The 10,584-nt window shown below is 34.8% G+C and overlaps 5 protein-coding genes across 7 annotated transcripts in view; 4 read left to right on the top strand and 1 right to left on the bottom strand.

The window, feature by feature from the left end:
• The window catches only part of LOC17874606 (alkane hydroxylase MAH1), a 5,033-nt gene extending 3,892 nt beyond the window's left edge, over positions 1 to 1,141 (top strand). The window contains exon 2 of the mRNA XM_006280252.2: positions 1,104 to 1,141. The gene's annotated coding sequence lies outside the window, so the exon portion shown is untranslated. The remainder of the gene's footprint in view (positions 1 to 1,103) is intronic.
• LOC17874785 (alkane hydroxylase MAH1) overlaps positions 1 to 1,142 on the top strand; it is a 1,826-nt gene extending 684 nt beyond the window's left edge. Inside the window, exon 2 of the mRNA XM_023777793.1 lies at positions 1 to 1,142. This exon is cut by the window's left edge and continues 26 nt beyond it. Within this exon, the coding sequence (XP_023633561.1) occupies positions 1 to 965 (965 nt within the window). The 3' untranslated portion in view covers positions 966 to 1,142.
• A 1,569-nt stretch (positions 1,143 to 2,711) lies between these two features.
• On the top strand, positions 2,712 to 4,192 carry LOC17875484 (peroxidase 66). The gene is made up of 3 exons (XM_006280757.2): positions 2,712 to 2,974; positions 3,058 to 3,246; positions 3,453 to 4,192. Exons 1-3 carry the CDS (start codon positions 2,762 to 2,764, stop codon positions 4,017 to 4,019), a joined length of 969 nt encoding a protein of 322 aa, XP_006280819.1. The 5' UTR covers positions 2,712 to 2,761; the 3' UTR covers positions 4,020 to 4,192.
• Positions 4,193 to 4,274: 82 nt separating this feature from the next.
• Positions 4,275 to 5,992, bottom strand: LOC17875024. Its single transcript, XM_006279621.2, has 4 exons — positions 5,831 to 5,992; positions 5,019 to 5,266; positions 4,606 to 4,825; positions 4,275 to 4,522 (listed from the first exon to the last, which is right to left on the bottom strand). Exons 1-4 carry the CDS (start codon positions 5,990 to 5,992, stop codon positions 4,400 to 4,402), a joined length of 753 nt encoding a protein of 250 aa, XP_006279683.1. The 3' UTR covers positions 4,275 to 4,399.
• A 1,129-nt stretch (positions 5,993 to 7,121) lies between these two features.
• LOC17877051 (MADS-box protein AGL71) lies at positions 7,122 to 9,912 on the top strand. Of its 3 annotated transcripts, none has more exons than XM_023787404.1 (8): positions 7,122 to 7,296; positions 7,680 to 7,867; positions 8,669 to 8,753; positions 8,871 to 8,932; positions 9,053 to 9,142; positions 9,224 to 9,265; positions 9,359 to 9,400; positions 9,650 to 9,743. In XM_023787404.1, the coding sequence occupies exons 2-7, from the start codon at positions 7,686 to 7,688 to the stop codon at positions 9,372 to 9,374; spliced, it is 477 nt and encodes a 158-aa protein (XP_023643172.1). In that variant the 5' UTR covers positions 7,122 to 7,296; positions 7,680 to 7,685; the 3' UTR covers positions 9,375 to 9,400; positions 9,650 to 9,743. The 3 variants fall into 3 exon arrangements, with proteins under 3 accessions (XP_023643172.1, XP_006281070.1, XP_023643169.1); XM_006281008.2 differs by having other exon boundaries at positions 7,125 to 7,296; positions 9,053 to 9,152; positions 9,650 to 9,912; XM_023787401.1 differs by lacking the exon at positions 7,122 to 7,296 and having other exon boundaries at positions 7,348 to 7,867; positions 9,053 to 9,152; positions 9,650 to 9,912.
• Positions 9,913 to 10,584: the final 672 nt, after the last annotated feature.

Genomic DNA, 10,584 nt, shown 5'->3' with positions numbered 1-10,584 from the left:
GATCTCTCTCCATTGAAATGCCAGAGGTTGAGTCCGCTAAAGCTTTCGACGATATAGTAGAAGGCGTTTTCTATAGGCATGTTAAACCTAGACTCTTGTGGAAGCTACAAAAATTGATTGGAGTCGGGATAGAGAAGAAGATGACAGAAGCTGGTGCCGTTTTTGATCGAGTGTGTGCGAAATACGTATCAGCTAGGAAGGAAGACATAAAAAGATCACAAGGGATTAATTCCAGTGGAGAAAGTGAAGATCTTTTGACATCTCACATAAAGCTTGATACAACCAAGTACCAGCTCTTGGATCCTATCAATGATAAGTTCCTCAGAGACAATGTCTTAGCTTTACTTCTAGCTGGGAGAGACACCACTGCATCTGCTCTCACTTGGTTCTTCTGGCTTTTGTCGGAAAACCCTATAGTGGCGGCTAAGATTCTTCAAGAGATTGACACGGTTCTACCAAGGAGTAGTAGTGGCCAAGAGAGGCCATCATATGATCCAATGGAGTACTTAAACAAGCTAGTGTACTTACATGCCGCATTGTGTGAGACAATGAGGCTTTATCCACCTTTCCCTTTCGAGCGTGTGTCTCCTCTAGAATCAGATGTGCTTCCAAGTGGACATAAAGTCGAAACAAACTCGAAGATTCTGATCTTTATATATGGGGTGGGTAGGATGAGGGCTGTATGGGGAGACAATGCACTAGAGTTCAAGCCAGAGAGATGGATTTCTGAGACAGGAGAGTTGAGACATGTACCTGCCTTCAAGTTCTTAGCATTCAATGCCGGCCCGAGAGTATGCCTAGGTAAACAAATAGCTATGATGCTAATGAAGATTGTGGCCGTGGAAATATTACAAAACTATGACATTAAGGTTGCTAAAGGGCAGAAGTTTGAACCAAATACTAGTTTGATTATTAGAATGAAGCATGGATTTAAGGTTACAATTAACAAGAGGTGTTCCTCTTGATATGAGTGAAATAATTATGTTTGTTTTGAGTTTGATTTTAAATTCATAGTCTAAGAGTATTAAATAAGGAGAAAAATGTAAGTGTGATCTACGTACCTTAAGTTTCAGCTTGTAATGAGGTTTTATTGTATGCTTAAGCTTTTATATTTGATGAATGGGGTTTTGAAGTTTGGTCGATTTTAGTATTTTGAAACTTGAGTACTTGTTTGTTCAAAAAAACTTGACTACTTGTTTTGTACTATTTTACATATATATTTCTTAAACCGTTTTTATGTTTGTTTTTATTTTATATGTTTTAAGTTTTAATTTGATGTGCTTTAAATTACTAAGTAAAGTTTAATTTTTTAAGGTCTTAATGACTAACAAAAATTCAAAGGTAATACCAAAAACTTTTGAATCACAACATGAGCACACTTTGATTGCCTTAAGACCATCCCACATGCCTGATCAAGTCCAGTTTAACTCTTTCTTACAATGTAATCTTATAAATTATTTTGGGATATTGTACTTACACGCTAAAGAGGTTGTGTATTGAATATAATCACTACTATTAAGAGTGGCCTAAGTGGAGAATCAACCTGAATTGAACCAAGAGCTAGGACCTCCAAGTAGACCGATGTTGTTCACTTTGAGGCGATACTACGGTGTTCCTCTAATGATGTTTATTTTGCCTTATTGGCTTGTACGTATCCTTTATGGTTACAACTTACTAAATGGATCAAGATGTGGTACTTTCGAAGTTAAGAAAAAAAAAAGAAAGAAAAAACACTAAACCATAACCAATCTTTTCTCTTGCTTTGTTGTCAACCGTATCTAAAGTGTGTAGTCCTCTTCTTCGGTTGTACGCAAAATCCAATTTTGAATGTATTTTTTCTCATTGTTGAGATTTTCCATCATAATAGAAATGTGACTTTAGAATATTTATGATATATAATTTTCGAAACTACAACAATGCAAACAGTGCCGTACACGTGAGAAGAATTAGAAAGGCAAAAAAAAGATGCAGAAAATAAATAAAAAAGTAGTACTACAAATCATCCTTCACCAACCGTACTGCTAAGCCAAGGCATTTGAAACCAAACACTGATAGGCATAACTCAACTGTAGCTTCCCTTTATTGACCATCTTCTCTTTTAATCCTCTTCTTTATTCATTTCTTAATCTTACTCTATATCCATTACACACATGACACACACACACCATTATGCCACCATTTTACACCTGATTTTTAATTTAGTCTATACATTACTCATATTTAAACGTAAGTTTAAACCCAACGACCACCTTTGTCCTTACCATCCTTACAATCTTAACCGTTGTCTTTCCTTATTTGGCACTATCCGGATTCATTTACAATGGGATGTTTCAGTTACAAAACAACACAAATTTTTACAATGAAAGCTTTTTAATGTTTGATATATTCATGGTCAAATGCATATTGTTTTAATAGTTAGCAAAAAAAAAAAAATGAAAAAAACAAGATTCTGTCCAGCTCGACTGAACAGATATATTCTCTAAAGTTTCACCAAAGTACATGCTTCGACTCAAAGTACGATTTTATTAAGGAGAGAAAAAAGTTTTGAATACCGGAATATATGCATGTTTGTTTCAAATAATTTGAGTAACTTTAAAGCATATGTTTATACATATATACATTTTCTAGAATATTAAGCATCTCGTTTCTCTCCTTATATAAGCCTAACAGTCCCGCTTCTTCTTCATCATCAAATCCTCCTCAAACAACATCAAGAAACATAAAGAGTGCTTTTTGAGGCTTAAACACACAAAACCATAAAATGGCATTCTCGAAAGGACTCGTTTTCGCTATGGTAATTGCGATTTTTGCGATAGTTAAGCCCTCGGAAGGTGCTCTTAATGCTCACTACTATGACCGGTCGTGCCCCGCTGCTGAGAAAATCATACTTGAAACTGTTAGGAATGCTACTTTGTATGATCCCAAAGTGCCTGCTCGTCTCCTAAGAATGTTCTTTCACGACTGTTTCATCAGGGTATGCATCTTGATCTTCCTTCTTCGATCATTGATCCATATGAAGTTGTGTTTTGAGTAAATAATTTGGATGGGTTTTTGTAGGGATGTGATGCTTCCATTCTACTTGATTCGACTCGGTCAAACCAAGCTGAGAAGGATGGTCCTCCTAACATCTCCGTACGTTCGTTTTATGTGATCGAAGATGCTAAGAGAAAGCTCGAGAAGGCTTGTCCTCGTACTGTTTCTTGTGCCGATGTAATCGCCATTGCAGCCAGAGATGTGGTTACCCTGGTTAGTGCCTTTATGGTCTATATATTCAATTCTGAATATCACATGAATATCAGTTTGATTTTATTTAAAAACAATAACTATCTAGGAAAAAATCATAACTATTTATCGATATTATATTAGTGTATAAGATAATTTGTTGACAGTTTAAACATTCTGGTTGACATTTCGTTCGATTTGATTTACTTGTAATATATCTCATTTATTAGTCCGGTGGTCCTTACTGGAGCGTACTAAAAGGGCGAAAAGACGGGACAGTTTCGCGAGCCAACGAGACTAGAAATCTCCCACCACCAACGTTCAACGTGTCACAACTGATCCAAAGCTTTGCAGCAAGAGGCTTGTCGGTGAAAGACATGGTTACGCTCTCAGGTGGCCACACCATAGGGTTCTCTCACTGTTCTTCTTTCGAGTCCCGTCTTCAAAACTTCAGCAAATTCCAGGACATTGATCCTTCGATGAACTATGCATTTGCACAAACCCTGAAAAAGAAATGCCCAAGATCATCTAACCGAGGCAAGAACGCAGGGACAGTCTTGGACTCTACAGCCTCTGTTTTCGATAATGTTTACTACAAGCTGATTTTGTCAGGGAAAGGAGTGTTTGGGTCTGATCAGGCGCTTCTTGGGGATTCCAGGACTAAGTGGATCGTTGAGACGTATGCTCAAGACCAAAAAGCATTCTTTAGAGAGTTTGCAGCTTCTATGGTGAAACTTGGAAACGTTGGAGTCAAGGAGACCGGACAAGTGAGAATTTACACGCGTTTCGCCAACTAAAAGCATAACACTAACAAGCAACCAAATGAGAGTTTTCTTTTCTTCAAATTTGATTTCATTTATACACATATACTAATAATGTAGACTGGCCAGTTTATTGATCAGTTTTCAAACCTTCTGATTCTCTATTGAGTTTGCAGAGATGCTTTAAAAGTAAATTTGTTCTGATTCAATGACTTACCTTTACATTCATCAGCAGATTCACTTACTGGTCACCAAATTTGAATCATTTACCATCAAACAGACATGGAAAAATGAGTCATAAACTACTCATCATGGCTTCTTATAAATAGTGATCTACACAAGTTTAATATGTGGTTTGTATGAAAGTAAATAATGGGAGAAATACAAAATACAGAGAAGTTGAAAGCAGAGTTCCTTCATGCAAAAACAACATCAGAACGGAACACATACTTGACACCTTTGGAGACATTTCTTCCTTCGTGCAACATGCACTTGTCGCCATGGATGTGAAAGAGAGCCATACCTTCAACTGGAGCTACCTGCGATAATAAGCAATTTTAGTTGACGGTATATCAATATAACATGAAATTAAGACCAAAAATACTATTTGAGAGTTGATTACCTCAGCCACGATACTGTTCCTGGAACCATAAAAGACGGTTTCTCCACCTACTAATGGCTCTGCTGAAGAAGAATCATTTGTCTTGCTTGAACCGCTCTTTGATTTTGATTTTGAGCTGTTCCCGCTTAGATATATCAACAATGTGTAATAAGTCCGCTTTCCATCTTCAAGATCAGCACTTTCATCAATGTGACGACCAAAATGCTGGCCAGGACTATACCTGAAAATTAAAAATCACATTGTGCCAAAAATTTCAGAAATTTCCCCCCTTAACAACTCTGCAACGTTGTAAAAAAACACATCCATAGACTGCAAGCAAAGAATGAAGAACATATTCTTTGCACAACTCTCCACAATTTAACCATTACGAGTGAGCAAAGAATGAAACTTCAAAAAAAGTTGGGACTGCAAACCTGTAAAATCTAATATTTGGATTCAAGCCAACAGCAACCTTCCTCCTAATCTTTATATCAGTAAATAAACTGGAAATCCCTGATTGCCATAACGTATCAGCAAGGACGGGATCATTCACTGAGATTCGATGGTTATCCCTATAAGCTTCACCATAAGCTGGGCCACGACTTCCTTGGTGAGTGAAACCGAGAGACTCCGCGATTTTAACGAAAGCCTTTGATTCATCAGAAGTGAGACAGTTTTCCACCTAAAATCATAAACACAAAAAGTTACAAACCTCCTAAAGCAACCAATCAATACTTCAAAATGTTTTAAGTATCATACACATGTTTTGATCTAACATCATATTTCACAAACAAGAAGCTTCAATTCTACAATGAACTGAAGATCTTTGTTGGTTGATCTTCACATAAACAACTCCAAATTTTGGCTTACTCGTAACTTAAAAAAAAGAAAGTGAATCACTTTCAACTAAAAAACTAAAACCCATTAAAAATTTAGCATTTTTCCAAAGAATTTGAAGAAAAATGGGTGTTGCAATTTCATAAATCATGGCTTTAACATAAATTAGATTCGAACAAAGTTAAAAACTAACATAAACCCATCAAATCAATTACGAAAAATACACTATATTACAAGAATCCGCTCAAAAAAATCGATAAAAGATTATAAATTTACAACTTTGGAGTCGGATTCTCCAGAAATCATCAGGAGATATAAACCCTAAAACACCAATTAAGCTTAAACTAAAATTGGGGGAGAATAAATAGCGAAATGGGTTGATGATGATTTTTTGTGAGGAACTACTTACAGTGAAGAGATCATGATTCTTGAGATAAGAGACATTGAGATTTGGTTTGAGTTTGATCTTCGGCCACTTTATTGATTCTCCATTGTCTCCCATCTTCGCGATTCTAGCTTTCTGGGGAGGGTGTAAGATCAGATTCAGGTTATTTAAATTTGTTATATTCATTTATAATTTTTCATTAGTTTCCATCAAGATGATCCAATATATACATATTTTTAGGCCCAAGTCTGTAAATTAAGCCCAATAACAGTATTTATGACCCAATTACAACAGTGTTTCTTTACGGATCCATGTTTTGAACTTCACATGACTTAACAAATGTGTCAACTTCTTTTAATTAGATCATTCATAGATGTCAAAAAAAAAAAAAAAAAAAAATCATTCATAATGTGTTTTTGGTTTGTTATAAACATAAAATATATAGACTATATGTTATAATCACAATTAAACTATATGTTATGATCACTATTTTTAAGATGATGAATAAATAGCAATCAATATTCAATCGTTGTCATTGTTTTTGGTCATTTTTAGTCGTTGTTCAGTACGACTTTCAAACGAACAACGTTTGGTTGCTATCTGATTGTTGTTACCAACGATAAGGGAACGAACATGACCTAAATAAATGTATTTATGGAAATGATAGAGGAGCAAGAATTAAAATCAATGGTGATCAAGTCCCACGATTAGAACAAAGGAAAGAAAGAAAGAAGTATATATATATATATATATTCATATTCCCCTTAACTATCACGATTTAGAATTAGAAGGACACAATGGTGTGAGATGGGGTATCTTTATTTGACCTTTTTCTCATATTTAGACACATAACTCTTATCACATTTTCTATCAAGAGAAAAGAGGAATATTAATAAACATAACCAATTATGTAAAAAGAGTGGAGATAAAGGAATCTGTGTGTTGTCTGTTGAAGACGAGAGGTCTCTCGATATTTCACAGAAGCTGACTGTGATTTGTGGGAAAGCTAAAAGAACATACGTGTCTTGATACAATTAGCTAACAGTGCACGTCAGTGTACGATGATGTCGACACGCCGATCGAAGAACACTATTCTTTAATCTCTTTTTTTATAGATGTATTATTATCTATTCCACCCACTCTTTAGTCCTTTATATATTTTTTTAAAAAAAAGTTAATTAATATTTCTGTTCTCTATTCTTAATTTTACCAAAAACAGATAAAGTCATGGACATTTGTTTAATCACAAACTCGGACTCACTCACTTTTGTTTTTTATTGTTTTGTTTATATCTTTTAAGTATTAGTGTTCTTTCTATATTCCATTGTTGATCAATTATTAATCCAACTAGCATCACCACCAAAAGAAGAAAATAAAAATCTCATTTGTATCTTTTTTTCCTTTTTCTCTGTCCAATTAATCAGAACACAAAAAAAGCAAAGGTTAGACTTTAGGGTTTGTGGCTCTCTTGTACAAAGACAGACACAGAGGTAAACACAGAGCTTCATCATGAGATCTATAGATCATGCCTCTTTTCTGAAATTTTTAGTTCTAGGGGTTTACTTTCTTTCTACCATTATTCAGCTTTTGTTCTATTCTTTGTCCAAATTATTTCCATTTCTAAAAAAGAAAAAAAAATTGTCGGCTGATTTATATGTATCGAGAAAAAAATAAGAAGTTGTGTAGGGGTTTTGAAGTGAATCTAGATTACTCTTCAGTTTCCTACATTTTCTTGAAAAAGATGATTACCACCTTTGACTTTTTGTTTTGCAATAAATCATTTGTTTTGGTTTTGTCTGAATTGAAACTTTCATTTCCGATCGGATTTAGTTAGGGTTTTGAATCTGATGAATCTTGGAATGGAATATGACAGGGAAAGATGGTGAGAGGGAAGATCGAGATCAAGCGGATCGAGAACGTGACGAGCAGACAAGTAACGTTTTCTAAACGAAGGAGCGGTCTCTTTAAGAAGGCTCATGAGCTTTCGGTTCTATGCGATGCTCAAGTCGCCACCATTGTCTTCTCTCAGAGTGGAAGATTATACGAATACTCTAGCTCCGAGTAAGAATATTTCATTCTTTCATCTATAATACTTTTACACATATGTCTATTATTTCAAATCTTTTTTTCTTCTACACATAGATTTATAGAGTTGTGTGTAGAGCTTCTGTAGTAAATAGTTCTATTTTCTCTGACGAAATCGTACTAGAGATTTTGCAATATACACGTTAAAGATTTGGCTTTATTTTTTCTTTTCTTTTTTTGTCTAGCTAGTTCCTGAATTTCCCCATGCCTTTTTTCACATTTAGTTTAATTTTTCTAAGTACTTCTGGATTGTATTTAGTGAGCTAAGCTTATTAAGGATGTCAATGAATTGCAAAACTAGAAAGTGACTAAAGGGGATAATGTTCTCTCAAGCACGAGCAAGTAGATTAGGGTTTTCAGAAAAGAGGTTTCTTGAACAGTGAACCTCGTATTCCTTGGAACTTAAACTGTTACCCACACATTACCCACTTGGCATATGGTCAGGTTTTATTAGAATACCCAACAAAAATGAGTATCCGAACATGTAAGTACATAAATATTGTTTATATTATGGTCTATGGATGATAATAAGATTTATAAAGAATCTCTCGGGGATACAAACTTTGTCACTAGATTTTCAATCATGAATTAGCTATTATAGCCAACAAAAAGGTCTGTACATAGTTCAGGTTATCAATCCCTTTGTTTTTTTGGTTATGGTTAAGTTTGGCTAAAACATTAAGTGTATAGTCTTCACAAATAGGATCGGACTCATTTTGTATGATTGCAAAAACGAATTTGATAAAGGAATACTTCTCTTGTGGATTGACTTTTCAGGATGGAGAAGATTATAGAAAGATATGGCAAGTTTAGTAATGACTTCTCTGTGGCAGAGAGGCCACAAGTAGAACGATACTTGCAGGTTCATGTCATTCTCTATATATGCATACCCTAGCTTATTTTTAGTTGGGATCTTTCAGTTTCGTTAGTCTCTACAGACATTTGGATGAAATGATCTATTCTTTGTTTGTGTGTATAGGAGCTGAAGAAAGAAATGGATAGAATGGTAAAGAAGATTGATCTCCTTGAAGTTCATCAGCGGTTCGCATACTAGTCCTACGGTTACTCTATTTGTATATATCCAGACAATTTGTTCTAGTCGTCCTAAGATTAATATACTGAAATTTTGTTATCTCTTGAATATCACTATGTATGAATTAGTAAGCTGATGGGGCAAGGTTTGGGTTCGTGTTCAGTGGCAGAACTTCAAGAGATAGACTCTCAAATTGAGAAGAGCCTTCGAATTGTCAGGTCAAAAAAGGTACAAAACACATACATATACTCAAATGTTAATGATGTAATGTCTTAATTGGTTGATCTTGGTATGTATAGGCTGAGTTATATGCAGATCAACTGGAAAAGCTTAAAGAAACGGTACGTATTACATATTTTTTTTTACCTGATAATGATTGTATTTTGTCTATATGTATGTGATTTTTTTATTGATTTAGCTTCTTCCGATTCTAGGAGAGAGAACTCTTGAACGAGAGAAAAAGGCTGCGTGAAGAGGTAATTACGCAAACACTCACAAATGGATATACATAAAACACACAACACACATGGAAATTTAGTTATACCGCTTCGTTTAGGTAGAAGCTTAGATATATGGTTTAGGTTGAATTAACAAAGCACATTTCTAATAAAAAGAAAATACTACATATATGTATGATAATAATACGTCATGTCCTCTTTCATGTATCATGCATGACCTTGTTATATGCAAATTACTGAAAAAATAATGTTATACTTTATTTTCAGCAAATTAGAGAAAGGTTAATGCGACCGGTGGTGCCACAAACATTACAAATATGTGATAAGGGTAAAAGTGAAGGTAGTGGCTGCAGAACCAAACATGCATCGGAGGTTGAAACCGAACTATTCATTGGATTACCCGTTACTCGGCTATAACAACAACACATATTTCACACGCACGTTCAGTATTTGGCTACTCACAGTTTTTTGTTACTTCGGTGGTTCGATGTGTTTGTACACTACCTAGCTGATTCCATAGTTTACAGTTTCTTTTTTTTTTTGAGTGCTTCTCTTAATATGTGTATAAAACTGGCAAAAAATAATTTGACATGTATAAGTTGTCAAGTATATTGTCTAATCTGCCGTACGTCGTAGTAGCTCAAAGCCTCAAGCAATTCCGTATTTGAACTTTTTTATACTTGTCAAGAAGCTTATTATTATTATTATAAGTCAAGACCAAATCAAGACGAACAGTTAAAACAAATCTTTAAGTCTTCGATTTTGCAAGAAAGTGGAAAATACACGTGGGTATGTCTGGTTGCTTATCGAATTACGTCAACTCTATGATGTATCATGATGATGATATCTACGCAGTAATCGAAGACGTAACGTTGTCAAAATCTCCTTTACATTCTCCATTGATGTAATTCAAAACTTTGGCAAAAACAAAATCTAATTACTCATCCAAACACAGACGGGTTGCTCCATGGTCTTTCAAGAGGCACGAGCTATATCATGACTTAGGCACCCATATTTAAAGTAAAGAAAAACAAAATTTTAACTCAGTTACGTACTCATCCAAACAGACGGGTTGCTCAGGGACAAGCTATATCCTGACTAAACTTAGGCATCAATATTTTTAAGTAAAGAAAAACAAATTTAGATTGCTGTTTTTGAGTTCTGAGTTTTTTTGGACTTTTCTTTACCGACATAATTTCCTT

This window comes from Capsella rubella, unplaced genomic scaffold, assembly GCF_000375325.1.
Source record: "Capsella rubella cultivar Monte Gargano unplaced genomic scaffold, Caprub1_0 scaffold_8, whole genome shotgun sequence".
Classification (NCBI taxonomy): domain Eukaryota; kingdom Viridiplantae; phylum Streptophyta; class Magnoliopsida; order Brassicales; family Brassicaceae; genus Capsella; species Capsella rubella.
Note: the sequence above shows the minus strand (reverse complement) of the source record. Positions and strands in the feature narration are given on the sequence as shown.

Coding starts and splice junctions, on each gene's coding strand:
- LOC17875484 (XM_006280757.2), top strand. CDS start 2,762: ATGGCATTCTCGAAAGGACTCGTTTTCGCTATGGTAATTGCGATTTTT. Junction 2,975..3,057: donor TTCACGACTGTTTCATCAGG/GTATGCATCTTG, acceptor GGGTTTTTGTAG/GGATGTGATGCTTCCATTCT. Junction 3,247..3,452: donor CCAGAGATGTGGTTACCCTG/GTTAGTGCCTTT, acceptor CTCATTTATTAG/TCCGGTGGTCCTTACTGGAG.
- LOC17875024 (XM_006279621.2), bottom strand. CDS start 5,992: ATGAATATAACAAATTTAAATAACCTGAATCTGATCTTACACCCTCCC. Junction 5,267..5,830: donor AGAATCATGATCTCTTCACT/GTAAGTAGTTCC, acceptor TTATGATTTTAG/GTGGAAAACTGTCTCACTTC. Junction 4,826..5,018: donor CCAAATATTAGATTTTACAG/GTTTGCAGTCCC, acceptor TTTAATTTTCAG/GTATAGTCCTGGCCAGCATT.
- LOC17877051 (XM_006281008.2), top strand. CDS start 7,686: ATGGTGAGAGGGAAGATCGAGATCAAGCGGATCGAGAACGTGACGAGC. Junction 8,933..9,052: donor CTCCTTGAAGTTCATCAGCG/GTTCGCATACTA, acceptor TGTATGAATTAG/TAAGCTGATGGGGCAAGGTT. Junction 9,401..9,649: donor GAAAAAGGCTGCGTGAAGAG/GTAATTACGCAA, acceptor CTTTATTTTCAG/CAAATTAGAGAAAGGTTAAT.